The 18584-nt window shown below is 35.4% G+C and overlaps 1 protein-coding gene across 7 annotated transcripts in view; it reads left to right on the top strand.

Moving 5' to 3' along the window:
- Positions 1-18584, top strand: part of OCIAD1 (OCIA domain containing 1) — a 39282-nt gene that overhangs the window by 2812 nt on the left and 17886 nt on the right. For 6 of the 7 annotated variants that reach the window (XM_036762871.1, XM_036762874.1, XM_036762875.1 and 3 more), the window contains 3 exons: positions 11063-11116; positions 16049-16096; positions 17035-17170. In XM_036762871.1, coding sequence (XP_036618766.1) covers positions 11063-11116; positions 16049-16096; positions 17035-17170 — 238 coding nt within the window. Of the gene's footprint in view, positions 1-246; positions 334-11062; positions 11117-16048; positions 16097-17034; positions 17171-18584 lie in introns of all 7 variants that reach the window. The other variant, XM_036762877.1, reaches the window with a different exon arrangement.

The following is an 18584-nucleotide window of genomic DNA, read 5'->3' as shown; positions in this document are numbered from 1 at the left end:
ACTTAGTAATTTTGACTGTTTTATTAATAAGTATAATAAAATTAATTAACTCATACTTTCTTATACCTTGTTAATAATAAATCTTGTTACAATTTTAGAAGTCATTTTTTCATCTGCTATTTAGTATTTAAAATGATAGTGATGTTTATATACAAAATCTATTTTGGGGGGGAAATTGATACAGAGATGTAAGATGATCTAAGCCTAATTTCTGCCAGACTACTTTATGTTTTTGTTTTTTTTCAGGAATGATGAGTCTTCATCCAGTTGTATCTTTCAGTTTGTCACATACTATGCTACTAGGTTGGATGGCTTCTGGGTCTTGCTTATCTAGTCAGTTCCTTGATCATCTTACCTATTTGTTAACCATTACCAAATAATTTTTATCATTACTGATTTATATTACAGTTTAAGGCACCTTTCATTTTTCTTTTTCCACTATCTCTGTTGAAATTTTTTATCTTTTTGTTCTTCCAGACAAATTTCATTATTTTATCTAGTTCTACAAGGCAGGTAGGTCACACATGGCCTAGTTGAACTTTGAGTCAGGAGGAAAGACTTCAAATTCCACCTCAAACAGTACTTGCATCAATTTCCTCATTTGTAAAATGGGGATAATAATATCACCTGCCTCGCAGGGTTCTCTTGGGGATGAAGTGAGATAATATTGGTAAAGTGCTTTGCAAACCTTAAAGTACAATATAAATGCTAATTATGATCAGGAAGGGAATAAACATTTATATAGCACCTACTATGTTCCAGGCACTATATTAAAGCACTTTTAAGATGTCTCATTTTATTATGATAATAATAATAATAAAATAACTCTATGCTTCTTGTCCTGGAAGGCAGTAATCTGTAAGTTAGTTTGTGTAGGATTGTCATTTTTATTACATTTTTACGGTTCATCCATAAATAAGTGTCTTTCCAATTATTTAAGTCTTTATTTTTGTAGAGTGTTTTGTATAATTTTGTTCAAATTAAGTCCTGAGTTTGTCTAGTTAGACTACGCTTATTTGTTACAATGGCAGTGTTTTCAGGGGAGAATGCCACAAAACAAGCATCTAGGGGTTATAAAACCTGGAATAATCAGAGAAGAGAGAGGTGAATAGTTGGCAGGAATCTGTTTCACAAAAGAGCCTGTTAATTACAAGATGTAATTGTCACCTCTGACCTAAAAATACTACCTTGTGAAGGAGACTAAGCAAAAATACGTGACAAGTTAGGTACAAATACAAAATAGCAATATGAGGAATTAGACAAGGCACTGTATTATTAGTTGTTAGAGTGTCATAAAAGTGCTATGTAATATACTCCTTTTAAGAGGTGTATAATGTGAGTTGTGAACATAAAGCTCATGAAAAGATGAACAGGATGGTTAAGTGCTAAACTATGTTGTAGTGGCTACTGTAGGAAGTGGATTGGGCCTTTAGAAAAGGGATGGATTAGTTTGGCTTGAAGTATTTGGAGGAGACCTCATTGAAGAGGTGGCACTCAAGTGGCCTCTAGATCTACAGAATAGAGAAAAGAGAATTTCACATCAAAGTATTATTAAGGAAGGCATTGACCTGGAATGAATGACCATTTATGTACTATGTGCCAGAGACTATACTAAACACTGATTATACAAATACCAGCCAACAAAGTAGTTCCTGCCCTCAAGGAGCTTAAGTTCTAATAGGGGAAGACCACATATAGATAAAGTTGGAAGTGGAGGGGAGGTAAGAAATGACAATGACAATATCACATTCAAAGGAAGATGTCCAGACTGGAACAGAGACTATGTTGTGTGGGAATAATAGGAATGTTATTGTTCTGGAAATGTTTTGAGTAGCCCTGGCAACAGACTTTATGCTTTTGAAGGACTAGCATAGCTAAACATAGAGCCTCTTAGTGATTAGTTTTTTAATATAGCAGTTGGTGAAACAAAGGATAAAGAAAATAGTTCTCAGTCCTCTGTGTTTACAGAATCTTAGAGAAGGATGGAGGTATTATTGATAGTATAAGACATTCAGAAGCCATAGTGTGAAAAAGCAATCTTTAAATGGCCCAGTAAGAGGTCTAACTAAGCAATGTCATTCTGAGGAAATTTAAGGATGAAATTGGACAGACAGCAAACAAGGATGGAAAAAAACCTGCAGAGATTTTGTTTTAACAATAAAGATTTCATCCAGCACCTGTTCCTAAACTTTCATCATCTAAGAGCCAAGATCAACAGGACTATAATAAAAGCACCTACCTCTCCTTGATGAATTTAAGTCATCTGGCCCAGATGAATTCATGAGTAATGAAAGACCTGGCAGATGTGACTGCTGAGCCACTGAGATATTTGAAAGATCAAGAATGATGAGAGAGGTGTGATATAAGATTGGTGAAAGGCAAATGCCCTGGTTTTCAGAAAAGAAAATTTTTAGAACAGAATCTGCAAACTATAAGTCATTGACCTTGACTCTTAATTCCTCAGAAAACTCTAAAACAGATCATTAAAGAGAGTTGGCAAATATGTAGAAAGGGAAGTGGTAATTACTAAAAGCCAGCATGGCTTTATTGAGCACTGGTCATTGCAGACTAACCTCATTTCGTCTTTTGAAAAGCTTACTGAATAAATAAGTATGAGGGGAATGCTATGAATGTAATTGTACCTACTAGATCTAGCAAGGCTTACTGCCAAATCTTAAATTCTGTGATTCTGTGACAGTAGAACCACCACCACATTTGTACTCTTAACCTCACAGCCCTGGGAGTGCTAATAGAGGAATTGGAAATAGCATTGGAGAAAATTAAGATAGGAAAAGTAACTGGCTTACATCAAATATACACAAAGGAAATCCATGCTGGAGGAAGTATAATTTTGTGTGGGTGCTACAAGGTGATTCTTAAATTTTCTGAGGAATGGGAAGATAGATCCTAAAGGTGTTGAAATAATTTTTTAAAATAATAATAAAGTATTATTTTAAAATGGCAATAGGAATTTTGTAGCTACTGACCTGTATATCTATGTTACTAGCTTTATTTTTTAAGTTTTTATTCATTTTGAACTTAAATTAAGAAAGACCAAAAAAAGAACATTTTTTAAAAGAGAATTAAAAGGATTTTATTATAAATACATCAAGGGAGCAGTACATTGTTGGGCTTATCACTGAAGATCAGCAATGGCATCAAGGTGGGGACAGCTTTTATAGATAACTTTAAGACCATTTAGATAGGTCCACTTCAGCAAAAGAAATTCCAGCATCTCAGTTCCTCCCCAAGGTAGCAAGAACATGTCACTTTGCAGGTAGAGGGTACATGACAAAGAGCAGCTGATATAAAAACTGTAGACTGGGTGTCTCCTTCCTCACCAGGGCCTCCCCCCAACACTGTTTAATAAGCAGGGCTGGGAACAATGGGTAACTGAGTCAACATAATTTTCAACAGAAGTATTATATAACAGAAATAAGGAATTTATCTCTTAACTTTCTCCTTGCCACCCATATGTATAGAGTCACTTTTTGAATCCAATAAAAAAATGTGCCATGAGACTTTTAAGACATAGATCCAGCTACTCTGGCTTCTCACTACACTTTAAAAAAACATTTTCAGGTACACAATACAATATAAAAAGAGAATTCAATGTGAAACCAATGCTGCATATCATTTTCAAAGCTACATGGATTTTCTGTGCTTCCTTCTAAGTTTTCTCTGCCGTGTACTTTTTTTTTCTCCTTCCTTCCCCACCCTGCCTGAGAGAAGGCTACCATTAGACACAAAAATGTATGTGTATGTAAGACCATACTATACATACTTCTTTTTATTAGGTTTTTCTCTGGATGTGGATAATATCTTCCTTTATAGGTCTTTGTAGTTGATTTGAATATTTATAACACTCAAAATGACAGTCATTCAAAGTTGCTCTTAGAACAACATTCCTGTTACTGTGCACAATGTTCATTTTACTCTTTGTCATTTCACGCAGGTCTTTCCATCTTTTTCTAAAATCAACTAGCTCATCATTTCTTACAGCATGGTAGTATTCCATCGCAGTCATATACCACAACTTGTTTAGCCATTCCCCAATTCATTTTCTTGGGTGCTCTTATTTTTTTTTCCCCTAAGTTTTACTCAGTCTCTCTTATTTGATTTTTAAAGTAAAAACTTTTCCAAAAATTATTTTTGGGCTTTTTGACTATCTGACATTTTTCTTTAAGAGTGGTTTTTATAACTACACTGTCTACTGAGTATGAACCCAGATCTTCTCTACCCCATAGTAACTATCTATGGTTGGATTCTTTCTCCTTTGCTGCCATCACCGCAGACACCAGTACGGCAGCCTCGTTCTTCTCCTCCCCATTCCTTTCCTCCTTCCCCTTTCTCCTTCTCCCTCCTTATTTTAGTGAGCTTTTCTATCAACATTTCTGTCACTTTTTTCCACATAATAAATTGTTTTCTTGAATAGTTAGACCAGTTCAAAACTCTACCAACAGTCTTTAAAATGCCTCATTTCCCACAACCCCTCCAATACTGACTATTCCCATCTTTTGTCATCTTTGCCAATTTGTTGGGTATGCAGTAAAACCTCAAAAATACTTTGATTTACATCTCTCCTATTAGTGCTTTGGAGCATTTTTTTTCATATAGTTGTTACTAGTTTGGTATTTGTTGTCGTTTTTAAATTTACTAGCAATTCTTTTGAGAATTGTTTGATCTGCTGACCACATCTCTATTATGGAAAATGTTAAATATTTGTTTTAGTTCCCTATGTACCCTTGGCTAACAGATCTTTATCAGAGGTACTTGGTGAAGAGGTTTCCTCCCCACCCGCCCCATCCTTCCTTCCTTATATTGTTTGGAATTCTTTTGTATATGTAAAAGCTTTTCAATTTCATGTAAATTAAGTTACCTGTTTCTCTTTTGTGATCACCTTTGTCCCTTCTTTGGTTATCTAGATATCCCCTTTTGTTTTTTTTATAGCTATAGCTATGGAAAAAGCATCTGATCTTTTCCCCTGACTTTTATTTCAAGATATACTTAGGTCACTGACCACTTTGAGCTTATGATGATATATGGCGTAAGATCTTGTTCTAATCCTAATTTCTGCCAAATTGCTTTCCAGTTTTTCCAGGAAGTCTTGTCAAATAGGGAACTCTTCCACAGGTAATTTACATTCTTGGACTCTGTGAACACTGGGTCAATATGTTTCATTGTTTCTGAGTCTTCCTATCTAATCTGTTCTGCTAATCTGCTTTGCTTTTTTCTTTTAACCAGTACCAAGTAGTTTTGATTATTACTACTTTATAGTATAAATTGAGTTAGACATGCTATTCTCTGTTCATTTCTACTTTTTTCCCCTTCATTATTTCCTTTGAAGCTGTAGATCCTGCCCCTCCTAATAAAATTTGTTGTTTTGACTAGCTTGATGAAACATCCCTTTGATTTTTTGGTATAGCATTAAATCCAAATCTAATCTAGGTAATATGTTTATTATATTGATATGGCTCAACCATGATGAGCACTGAAAATTCTTCTAGTTATTTATCATCCTTTATTTCTTCAGTAAATAATTTATAATTCTGTCTATACTGGACTTGACTGTGCCTTGGTGGACTAACTCTTAGATATTTTGTGCATTTTAAATTTATTCTGAATGCAACTTCCCTTTTCACTATTTCCTCATGTATTTTGTTACTGTTACATAGAAATGTTGTTGATTTTTGTGGGCTTATTTTGTTTCCTATTACATTACTGAAGCTATTGGAAAATCTCCATTACTTTCTTGACTGATTCTCTTGGGTTTTCTAAGTAATCTGTCACATCAGCTAATAGGAATAGTTTTGTGTTCTTTCTACCCATCTTGCCTTAATTTCCGTCTCTTCATGCTGTTGCTAGCTTATTTCTTGAACTATGTCAAGTAGCATCAGCTAAAAAGTTAGACCTTTGCTTTACTACTGTATTTATTGGGAATGCTTCTAGTATTTCCCCCATTGCATATAGTGGTAGTTTTTGGTTTTAGTTAGATATATTTTAAAATCATATTTTTAAAAGATCCTTTTATTAAAGGCTCATTTTAAAAATACCAGTGTTATTCTAGTGTTGTATGAATCATGGAACAAAATCTCAGAACTGAAATTGAGGATCAACTAAAGACTAATGGAGAATGACATGAGAAGGCTTTTTCACTTTAAAAACAAAGACTCAGACCTGGTGTAAAGGATGTCATCAAAAGAAATGTATGGATAAAAAGATTTCTTCATAACCTATCCCCTTCCTACATTTCCAGTCATCTTACACATAACTGCACCATTTTGACCTTCCACAAATACTTATCCATTCCTTTAAGCTAGTCTCCCCAATCTCTAGAATACACTCCCCCCTCACCTATGTCTTGGAATCCCTGGTTTCCTTTAACTTTAAGATGCAACTCAGCACCAATTTCTTCATGAAACTGCCTGATTTCTTCATTTCTTCTTTACACTTTCTTCTTGTGCACATGCCCCCAATTGGTAGTGCATCTTCTCCTTAAACTAATTGTCTTCATTTTGTGTATACTGTGTTATGTGTATGTGGGCGTATATGTGTATGTGTGTGTGTGTGTGTATACATACACACACACACACACACACACACACACACACACACACACGGTTGTATCCTCCTTTAGAATATGTTTTCTTTTTTTGAAATGGGAAAAGACAGGGCAATTGAGGTTAAGTGACTTGCCCAAGGTCACACAGCTAGTAAGTGTGTCAGGTGTCTGAGGCCAGATTTGAACTCTCATCCTCCTGACTCCAGGGCTGGTGCTTTACTCACTGTGCCACCTAAAGCCCCTTAGAATATAAGTTTCTTGAGGGCAGGGACTTTCATTTTTGTCTTTCTATCTCCAGTGCTTAATAGTAAGTGTATAATAAATGCTTGATAACATAATCTGTACCTTATTGTTAACTTGTGCATTAAATGGTGAGAGTGGATCATTTTCAACATTTAAAAAGAGCCTTTTATACATAAAGATTGAGAAGGGGGCTCCTGGTTATACATTGACCTACACTTATTAATTAACAGAATCTTCAGCTGAGGATGAAGACCATTTGTATATACATATAGAGATAGGGGTGTGTGTGTGTGTGTGTGTATACATAGGCTTCTTTGTTGTTTTGAGTGGTCAGACATGTGATTTCACAGGTGTAGGAGAAAACTCCCTTGAATGATGCAAATCAGCTCCTGCTTTGCAAGGTAAATTCTACAGAGTTTCCTGGGGGCACCCAGAAGTTATATGACTTGCCCAGGGTCGCACTGCCAGTCTGTGTCAGATGTGGGGCTTGAGCCCAGGTCTTCTTGCCTATGAGGTCAACCCACTATCCATCATGATGCATATCTCTCTCTGCACAGGTGTATGCCAGTCCTCCTTATCTGTATAATGAGGGGCTTGGACCAGGCAGCCTTTAAGGTCCCTTCTAATTTTATATCTATGATCTTATACATATGCTCAATATGTGTGTGTATGTGTATATGTGTGTGTGTGTGTGTATACACACACATATACTGACTTTAGGATCTACTTCTGGGGGAATGACAGTTTTAATCCATAAAATGTTTTTGTTTTTTTTTTAGAATGAATGGGAAAGTAAACCAAGGAAAAACCAACAAGTATATGGGGTTTACATTGTAAAATCTTCCTCAAGCTGAAAATCAGTAAGAAACTTAGGCTATTTAGCATGGAGAAGACAAGATATGCTATTTTCATATAGTTATGAATTATCACGTGGAAGAGTTATTAGACTCATTCTGCTTGGCCCCAGAATGCCTCTGGCCATTGGGTGGTTACTGTAGAGGATTAAATTTTTGCTCAATATAGGGAAAAACTTCTTTGAAATTAGAGCTGTCCCCAATGCCAGTGAGTATCTCAGATGGTAATGCTTTCAGCCATAATTCCAGAGATCAGTGATGAAGCAAGCTGCCCTCCTCCTGATAGAGAGGTATGGATTTGGTGCAGAATGAGATACAATTTATTTGGACATGGCTACTGCAGGAATTTGTTTTTGTTTGACCAGGTGTATTTGTTACGAGAGTTTTCTTTTTCTTTTTTTCATTGCAAGGATGGGGTTAGGAGAAAGCGAATCAATTTTTGTTCATTAAAAAAAATTTAAGATAGTATATTTCTTGTCACTAGAAAACTTAAGGTAGAAATTGGGTGACCATTTTGGGGGGATGTTGAAGATGGAAATATCCAATTGAGCGATGTAATTTCATGCGATTCCTTAGAAATTCATTGGACTCCCCCCCTCAGAATTTTTTTTCTGTATGTCTGATACTCAAAAAAGTTATTCTTAAAAGAAAGAGTTTTAATCTGACAGCATAGAAATAGTTTTTATTTTGAGTTTGCTTTAACTTATTGATCCTACTAATAAGTGTTTCTATAAAGTAGTATCCAGTAAAGTCATATATAAAGTAGATTGATTATATGTACATGCCCACATACAGATAGTACATAAACTATATATATATTTTATTGTTGTTTGCATCAATGATTTCATTGATGTTAACTCTTGAAGAGACTGTTTCTATGAGTGCAGATCAGCACCCCTTCTTCAGAGGTCCCTTCACCTCTCAGTGCCCAATGCTAAGTCTATAATTTGAAAAGGTATTGAGTATTATTAAAATATATAACTAAGCAAAAGAAATTCCATGTTATCCATGTCCAAAATTGTATATCTCATTCTGTTTTTTCAATCTATCGCCTCTTTCAGGAGGTGGGAATTATTCATTATCTCTGGAGTCATGGTTAGTCATTGTATTGATCAAAGTTTATAAGATAGAGAAATTCCATTTAAAATAATTGTGGACAGTATAAAGTGTTTGGGGGTCTACCTGCCAAGACAAACCCAGGAATTTTATGAACACAATTACAAAATACTTCACACAAATAAAGTCAGATCTGAACAATTGGAAAAATATCAATTGTTCATGGGTAGGCAGAGCTAATATAATAAAAATTATAATTTTACCTAAATTAATTTACTTATTTAGTGCTGTACCAAACTATCAAAAAATTATTTTATAGAGCTAGAAAAGTAAAATTCATATGAAAGAACAAAAGGTCAAGAATATCAAGGGAATTAATAGGAAAAAAATGCAAAGGAAGGTGGCCTAGCCATACTAGATCTGAAACTATATTGTAATAAACTGGCAATCATCAAAACTATTTGGTACTGACTAAGAAATAGAATGGTGGGGGAAGCTAGGTGGCAAAGTGAGTAGAGCACCAGTTCTGGAGTCAGGAGGACCTGAGTTCAAGTCCGGCCTCAGATGCTTGACACACTAACTAGCTGTGTGACCTTGGGCAAGTCACTTAACCCCAATTGCCATGCCTTCCCCCCTCCAAAAAACAAAGAAAAAAAATAAAGTGGTGGATCAGTGGAATAGGTTAGGTACACAAGACAGAGTAGTCAATGACTATAGTTATCTACTGTTTGATAAAACCAAAGACTCCAGCTTCTGGTATAAGAACTCATTATTTGGCAAAAACTGCATTGAAAACTGGAAAATAGTAGGGCAGAAACTAGGCATAGACCAACATCTCACACCCTATACCAAGATAAGGTCAAAATGGGTATATGATTTAGATGTAAAGGGTGATACCATAAGCAGATTAGAGAGCAAGGAATAGTTTGCCTGTCAAATCTATGGAGAAGGGAAGAAATTATGACCAAACGAGATAGAGAACGTTAGGAAATGCAAAATGGATCATTTTGATTGCATTAAAACAGTTTTTGCACAAAAAAAACCAACGCAACCAAGATTAGAAGGAAAATAGAAAGCTGGGAAAGAATTTTTACAGCCATTGTCTGTAATAAAGGCTTCATTTCTCAAATATATAGAGAACTGAGTTAAATTTATTCAAGTCCTCCCCTAATTGATAAATGGTCAAATGATATGAACAGGTAGTTTTCAGATAAAGAAATTTAAGCTGTCTATAGTCATATGAAAAAATACTTTAAATCTCTGTTGATTAGAGAAATACAAATTAAAACAACTCTGAGGCACCACCTCACACCTATCAGATTGGCTAATATAGACAAAAAAGGAAAATAATAAATGTTAGTGAAGATGTGGGAAAATTGGAACACTAATGCAGCACTGGTGGAGTTGTGAATTGCTCCAACCATCCTGGGGCGCAATTTGGAACTGGGCCCAAAGGGCTATAAAACTGATCCAGCAATACCGCTACTAGGTCTGTATCCCAAAGAGATCATAAAGGAAAAGGACGCACATGTACAAAAATATTTATAGCAGCTAGTTTTGTAGTGGCAAAGAATTCAAAATTGAAGGGATGCCCATCACTTAGGGAATGGCTGAACAAGTTGTGGTATATGAATGTAATGGAATATTATTGAAATGATGAGTAGGCAGATTTAAAAAAAAAACTGGAAAGACTTAGATGAACTGATGCTGAGTGAAGTGAGCAGAACCAGGAGAACGTTGTGCATAGTAACAGCAACATTTTATGGTGATCAACTATGATAAACTTAGCTCTTCTCAGAAATATAATGATCCAAGACAATTCCAAAAGACTCATGATGGAAAATGCTATCTCCATCCAGAGGAAGAACTATGGAATTTGAAAGCAGATTGAAGCAGACTATTTTAACTTTTTGTTGTTTTCTATTTTCTTTCTGATTTTTCCTTTTTGTTCTGATTCTCTTTTACAACATGATTAATGTGGAAATATGTTTAACATGATTATACATGTATAACCTGTATCAGATTACTTGCTGTCTTGGGCAGGGAGAGGGGACTCAGGGAGAGAGGAAAACTTGGAACTCAAAAACTTAGGAGAATGAATGTTGAAAACTACATGTAACTGGAAAAAAATAAAATACTGTTAAGTAGGGGGGAAAGTTTGTAAAGTCTTTAAAAATTGTCTTCACTGTGTGGTTACTGAATCCTAGTTCTGCTCACTTCACTCTTTTTAAAAAGGTCTAAAAGTTAATAATTTTAACTCTTACTAACTTTTTTAACTAACCGTCCTAAGAGTAAAAATCTTTGCAATTTCTTTTGTGTTGATGAATTGTTCTTTCCTCCCCTACAGCTGTTCCCTTTTCTGCAACAAGTATGCTGGTTACTCAGGGATTAATTGCTAAAGGTAAATATTGAATGTTTGGATTTATACTTAATTTTTAAAAAATTTATGTATGCCTTTTTGGTTTCACATCATTCATTTATGCAAAGACCTTCACCTCTTTTCCCAGCCCTTTATTAGATTGAACATTCAATACGGCGGGTACATCCGATAATATACAACTTTGATTTCTATTAAGAGTAATTCGAGCAAGTCAATAACTAAGATGAATTTTAATTTTTAATATATATTATTTGCCTTCATTTTTATATGGCCATAATGCTTTTTCTGTAATACTCTTAATTTTAGCACTGCAAAGTTGGCAGCATTTTTGTTCATGATAGTGAAATGAGGCAGCTAGATAGCACAGGATAAAGCTCTGGGCCTGGAAGCAGGAAGCTCTGAGTTCAAACCTGGCCTTAGAAATTTACTAGCTGTGTGGCCCTGGGTAAATCATTTTATCTTTGCCTTAGATTTCTCAACTATTGGGGATAATAACAGCACCTACTTCACGGGGCTGTTGTAAGGCTCAAATGAGATGATATTTGTAAAAAGCACTTCACTCAGTGCCTGCATGTAGTAGGCACTATATAAATGTGTATTCCCTTCCTTTAAAAAAATATCATTAAGTTAATCTTAGTTATTGACTCACCCTTCTCTTTTGGATATCAGTAGAGAGAGGTATTCATATTGAATGCTTGCTTAATTTTTAAATGCGAAGACACTGATTAAGTTCTTAATAAATTCCAGCATTGTATTTCCAACATAGTAAAAAAAAAACTTACATCCTGATTTCCATTTATACAACAGCAACAGAATTATTTTCTTCTTTTTTTTTTTTGGTTTATTTTTATTCTCCCCTTAAACTGAAAAAAAAATGAGTGTTTTCATATACATAATATAACAGAAAAGGGGAATTATACGGAAAACTTCAGGTCTCTGTTATATACTGCCGCCCTTTCTTTTAGAACCTGTAATTGAAGTTCACACTTTCAAAGCTACCCTGTATGTTCATGCTTCCCTATGATCTTCCTTCTGCAAGGAAACTATTTTCAAAGGCAAGAAACTGTTAATAAATGCTAGACCTAGTGGTGTTATCTAGTCTAAAAATAGAAGATAAAAGAAATTTATTTTGTTCAGTAAGTAGGCCCTAAATAAGTTCTGGAACTTGAGATTAACATTTAACATCAGCATTTAATACAGACACATACAGAAGGGTAGTTGTTAACCATACCTCATATTTATACTGCTTTTTTTAGCTGTGTGACCTTGAGTAAGTCACTTCCCACTAGCCCTTAGTATCCTCAGCTATAAAAGACTTCTAAAGAGTGAGATATATGGTTTGAATATTGGTGGTTTGCTACTTGCTATTATGATTCAGTTAATTTTATTCCCAGGCTCACCAGGCAAAGGGAAGGTAGCTGGTTACCAAAGCTAACCCATCTCCATGTGCCTTTTATCCTCTCACTTTCAGCTTTGCTCTTTCACCAGATAGATCCTGAGGTCCCCTCAAGCTGTTTTCCTCTATCTTTCCTCCCTTTCTCTGTGCTTCTTTACTTCTCAGCTCTTTGGAATCTGGCTTAACAGTTTCATTGCTTAACTAAAGCTAGTCTTTTTGTTGCTAGTGAACTATGATTGCCAAACCTCATCATCTTTTATCAGTCCTCATCTTAAACCTCTGCTGCATTTAATTGTTAGATAAATCATTTTCTAAGCACTTAACTACGTGCTATGTATGCCTTGTGCTAAGCACTGGTTAAAACAATGTTGACTGCCTCTTTTCTCTCTGGGTTTTTGAAATACTCCTTTCTTCTCCTCATGATAAAAGCTAGTATTTATATATTGATTTAAGGTTTGCGTTATTCTACATAGGCAACTGGTGGCACATTGGGTGGAGCATCGGCCCTGGAGTTGGGAAGATTTGAGCTCTGATTTAGCGTTAGGCATTTATTAGCTGTGTGACCCTGGGCAAGTCACTTAACCTACTGACAGCACCTACTTCACAGAATTGTTGTGAGGATCAAATGAGATGATGTTTTTAAAAAGCACTTAGGACAGTGCCTGGTGCTGTACCAATAAGGAATAATAACAATGTAGATGATTATTGTCAAAATGCCTGTGTAGTTCTGTATCACAAAGTATACAAGACTCTCCACATAGAAGGTAGGAGAAGTAAACCATTTATTCAGACACCAGAGAACTATATCCCACAAGCCCCATATATCCAGTCAGTCCACTTCATCATAACAGCAAGGAATCCAAAACATTTTACATAAAATGTAACAACCTGGAGCCTCGCCATCCCAAAACCTCTCTGACCCCCTGCAGGGGTCTTCCCCAAAACAAACTCACAGTACAGCTAAGTCAGGCTGTTCAGTTCCAACAATCACAAGGGCGGCCATTAGCAGCCATAACTGCTCGCACTCCTCTCTCTCTCTCTCTCTGTCTCTCTCTCTTTCTCACCCTCACCCCCTCTCTCTCACTCTAACCATTTCCTGTGACATAACTTCCTTTTCCTGTCAGGAAGCTCCTCCCACCACACGTAACATAGGCAGCCTGTGACATAAGCAGGTTACATGGCCTATTAATGGGTGGGAAAGATCTTCAGATTTAAATTGCTACTCCAGGCACATAGTAGGTGCTATATATAAATTCATAACTATTCTTTTCCCCTTATGTTACCTCATTTCATGAAGTGGGTGCTACTCTTATCTCCACTTTATAGTGACTTGCTAGGCAGGATTGAAATCAGGTCTTCCTGACTCTTGAGTCCTAATCTAGAATGCTACATTGTGCCAGGAATTGTTTGGTTCTCAAAGCCCTTTACAACCTGGTTCCAACCTTATTACTCTTGTTCTAACACTTGGCATTCCAATAAAATTGGCATTATCTCTGTTCTGCAAATGGGCCCCTCCAGACCCATGCCTTTGCTATCAGCTGTTACTAGCGTCTGGAATGTAGCCCTTTCCCACCTCTGCCGGCTCAAGCCCCACCTTCTGTACATTTTTTCCTTATCCCAGCTATTAATACCCTTCCTCCTTAACTAACTTTTAAAAAAAAATTTATGTATTTTATCCTGTATGTGCTTACCTATGTACATAATTCTCTCTAGTAGATTATAAGCTCCTTGAGAGAAGGAATTGTATTTTCAGGGACTAGCAGTATCTGGCACATAAGAGCTTAATCACTGCTTGTTGAATTGTTTATTGTTCATTGCTCTTTTTTGGTTTTGTTTCTTCTTTCTCATGGCTCATTCCATTGGTTGTAATTCTTTACAACTTGACTATTGTGCAAATAAGTTTTATGTGAAGGTATATGTAGAACCTATATCAGATTACATGCTGTCTTGAGGGGAGGTGAGGGAGGGGGAGAAAATTTGTAACTCAAAAACTTGTGGAAATAAAAACAAAAAAAAAAGGAGCAAAAAACACTTAGAAGTCCTCCCTGTTCAGGGATATCTCTTATCCCATCAAATACAAATTCATTTGGGTTAACAAGCCCCTTCCTCAAAGTGCACAAAACTAATTGGAGAGAGGTGAAGTAGTCTAGTGGAAAGAGCCATGGATTGAGAAGCTCTAATTCTAGTCTCTAGGGCAGGCCCTGCCACTACGAGCTTTTTGACCAAAGATAAGTCATTTTGCCTCTATGGGCCTGTTGGGTGTAAAATATGGGGGCTCAATTTAGGTACTCTTGCCTAGGCAGAGCTTTTCTTAATCCTTTTAGTTGTTAGTGGATTCTCCCTTCTCAAATTACTTATTATTTTTTTGTGTATGTATCATATATTCCCAGAACCATGATTGCACCTTTTCATTTTTCTTGGTATCTACATTGACTAGCACAGATCCTGGCAAATAGTAAGTGCTTAATAAATGTTGGTTTAATCGAGTTTAGTAATTTCAAGGTTAGTGGCAAAACCAGATCTAGAACTCGGAACTTATGCTTTAAAGCTCTCCCATAATCATCATAGTTGTCATTAACAATAACTGTTTTGCACCTGGAAGATCCAGCACTCATAGCTAGAGAGTATCCAGTAATGACATCAGGACTAGGAGGTGGAGAGGTGTGTTGGTCTTGCTTTTTCTTCAGCAGCAGTGGAAGTGGTTGGTTGATTGCATTGATTGAGCTATGATATTTGAAGGAATATTTAGAAGTACTAGAAAGTAGGAAGGTTGTTGGTGTACAGACAGTTTGGTGGAGACAGAAACTAATAATTTATTTGGTTTCTAGACTGTGTTTCTGGCATAAAGAAAGTCTTTTGGTGAGAGCTGGACTAGGAGTGGGTAGGAGGAAGGTATTTTCAGGAACAGATCAAGAGCCTGCAGGGGCATTGAAAAGCAGCTGCTGTGATCCTACTGCTGGTCTCCCCTCAGTGAACATTTTAAAACTTTTGGAGGTTTTTTTCTTGGACTTTTTCTGGTCTTTAAAGTATATTGAGGGAAATGAATGCCTTAAACTTTATATTTTACATTTTAAAAATTCTTCATGTTCAAAACAGATCTAATTTTCTTATATTTTTATCAGTGCCAGTTTTTTAGGGCACTTTATACTGCTCAAAACAATTTCTTACTTTCTACTATTATGTAATACTATATATTTAATTTTTCTATCCCCTGACTGTTTAACTTTCGTCTTCATTATTTTCCTGAAACTCCCTAAAGACAAATTTCCTATTATTTTACTCTTTATTATTTCACCAGTTTTTTTGCTGCTTGAAGTTCTCACACAGGTAGCGATGTGAATCACTTAAAGAGCTCTTTTTCCATTTTGATAGAATTTTGTAACTTTTTTATTATTAAATTTTCCTACATAGTGCATTCTATGTGATCCTGGTTTAAATCCTTACAGTTACGTAAAACCTCTTAAACATGGTACCATTTATGTAAATGTATCTCTTCCCTCCCACTCCTCCAAAAATGGATGTTACTTACTGAGAAGTTACTTTTCTTTTATTTTTAGGAATTCTTTCCAGTCACCCTAAATATGGTTCTGTCCCTAAACTTGTATGTAAGTATAAAATAATCATTAGTGTTGATATTGTTGGGGTCTTATTCTCTAAGAATATGCAGCATTTTCTTCTGACTGAACTTTTAAACATTATTAAATTTGTTGTCATTTTAATCCATAAAACATACTTTTCATGAAATGTTCTCCTATTAGAAAATTTGGTCCACTTATGTAGTATGAACCAAATCTATTCAATTAGCACCAAATCTTAAAATGAAATGAAAAGAAAAACAATATATCTGTAGAGCAATATGTTGCTCTTTGGTAACTACTCATAAGAATTAATCCCATCACACTTGAAGACTCAAGTATTTTATATAGATGTACTAAGTAGACTTTATAATAATAAAAATGTGGAAAGAATAAAAATATTTTGCCTTCATGTAGTACTTTACAGTTTTGTTTTTCTTAAACTTCTTTTACACAATGGCAATTGAGATAGTCAGGTTTGGTATTACTATCATCATCATCATTCCCATTTTATATATGAATAAAGTGAGATGGATGATTTAAATGACTTCTCCAAGATAGCTGTTATAAATGGTAGAACTAAGACCAAAACCCTTGTCTTCAGACTCATTGCAGTGCTCTCTCCACTGTATCTTGTTTTTTAGAACACTCATAAAATCAGTGTTGATTGATTTCACTGTAGTGAAGTGAGGCTTTTATTAATTTTAAGTAATAGCTTTATTTTTTTAAAAAAAGTCTCAGTTATTTCATTTTCTTTGATCAGTCTATGGGTCTGAGATACAAAAACATGTCAAGTTTATTTGTTAGAATGCCTGAAGAATTATTTCTTAGGACTTCATATTCCTCTCTGAACTAAAAGCATAATTAGAACTATAGTGTATTTTAAAACGTGTATTTATTTATTTATTTATTTTAAGTTTTTGGCCAATAGGCACATTATGAGTCAAATTTGTTTCTTTATAATTAAGTTGCTTGTGTAATGGGATATTTTGCTGGAAAAATTTCCTATGTGAAAACCTGCCAAGAGAAGTTTCAACGGCTTGAAAATTCTCCCCTTGGAGAAGCTCTGCGTCTGGGACAGGGACGTCGACTTGCATCACCTGGGTAAGGAAGATTCTGATTCTTTTGAATAACTTCTTAAAAATACCTGTATTAAAAGTTATAGGAAGTCAGCTAAATGCTGCTGTTCAAGGGCATGACAACTTTGCCTAGGAGTGCATTGGCAACTTTCCACTTGCTGCAGGCTGAATCTAATTTTGCATAAAATGGAACAGGACTTAGTTGCCCTCACCTTAAAATATAGAGACGCATCCTATTGGGATTGCATGTCCCAGAATATAATATTTTATCTTGATATGGGTTGCCAAACTCATTTAGTTCCTTCATTTTGCACTTCAAATTGCTTTAAATTCAATGAAATACAGTCTCTAGTGAGAATTTTAATTTCTCCCTTGTTATTTTAAGAGTTGAAAAAGAAAACCCACAACTGAAACTGTTTGATCTAGTACAGCAGGGATCCTTTCTGCTTACTTATACCCAAAAGGCAATTGTATCGGTCCTTTTATTTTTATTGCTATTTTCTTTTTCTTATATCATCATAGTTATCCCAAGTGTCCTTTCCTTCTCCCTCCCAGAGAGCCATTCCATAGAATAAATAATATTTTTAGAGAAGAAATAAAAATCAACTCAGCTGATCAGTATATTGCAAAAGTCTGAAAATATGTACAATATGTAACGTGGCAGGGAGGGGCTGGCGAACCAGGGTTTGGAGGTGTCCTCTCATATCCCTTCATTCGAGGCCTGCCTCATCTTTATAATTTTGTGAAATTTACTTTTGATTTTTTATTGTGTAGTTGTGTCCATTTACTTTGTTGTAGTTACTGTAGATATTGTTTTCTTGACTCTACTTAGTTTACTTTGTATCAATTCATGAAGATCTTTTCCATGCTTCTCTGTTTCCATCACATTCATCATTTCTTACAGCACAGTAATATTCCGTTACATTTATGTACCACACTTTGTTTAGCCATTTCCCAGTTAAGGGGCATCAACTTTATTTCCAATTCTTTGCTACCACAAAAATACTGCTATAAATATTTTGGAGTAAATTGAGGCTTTCATCTTATCAGTAGTTTCCTTGGAATATGAGCCCAGTAATGAATCTCTCACACACAGGTTATAGATATCTTAGTCAATTTGTTTGTATAATTCCAAATTGCTTTCTAACGCGGTTATACTATTTCACAGCTCTGCTAGTCATTTAGTAAAAATTTTTAAGAATCTGTTATATGCCGGGTACTAGGGATGTAAAAAGTGGCAAGACTCAAGGTGCTTACAATCCAACTGCAGAGACAATATGCAAACATATATATACAAAGCAAGCTACATATAGGACAAATAAGAAATAATTGACAGAAGGAAGGCACTGGAATTAAGGAGGGGTTAGGAAGGCTTTCAGTAAAAGGCAGAATTTCAGTTGAGACTTAAAGGAAACCAGAGAGGGAAGGGCATTCCATGT

The sequence above is a fragment of the Trichosurus vulpecula genome, chromosome 6 (genome assembly GCF_011100635.1).
Source record: "Trichosurus vulpecula isolate mTriVul1 chromosome 6, mTriVul1.pri, whole genome shotgun sequence".
Lineage (NCBI taxonomy): Eukaryota > Metazoa > Chordata > Mammalia > Diprotodontia > Phalangeridae > Trichosurus > Trichosurus vulpecula.
Note: the sequence above shows the minus strand (reverse complement) of the source record. Positions and strands in the feature narration are given on the sequence as shown.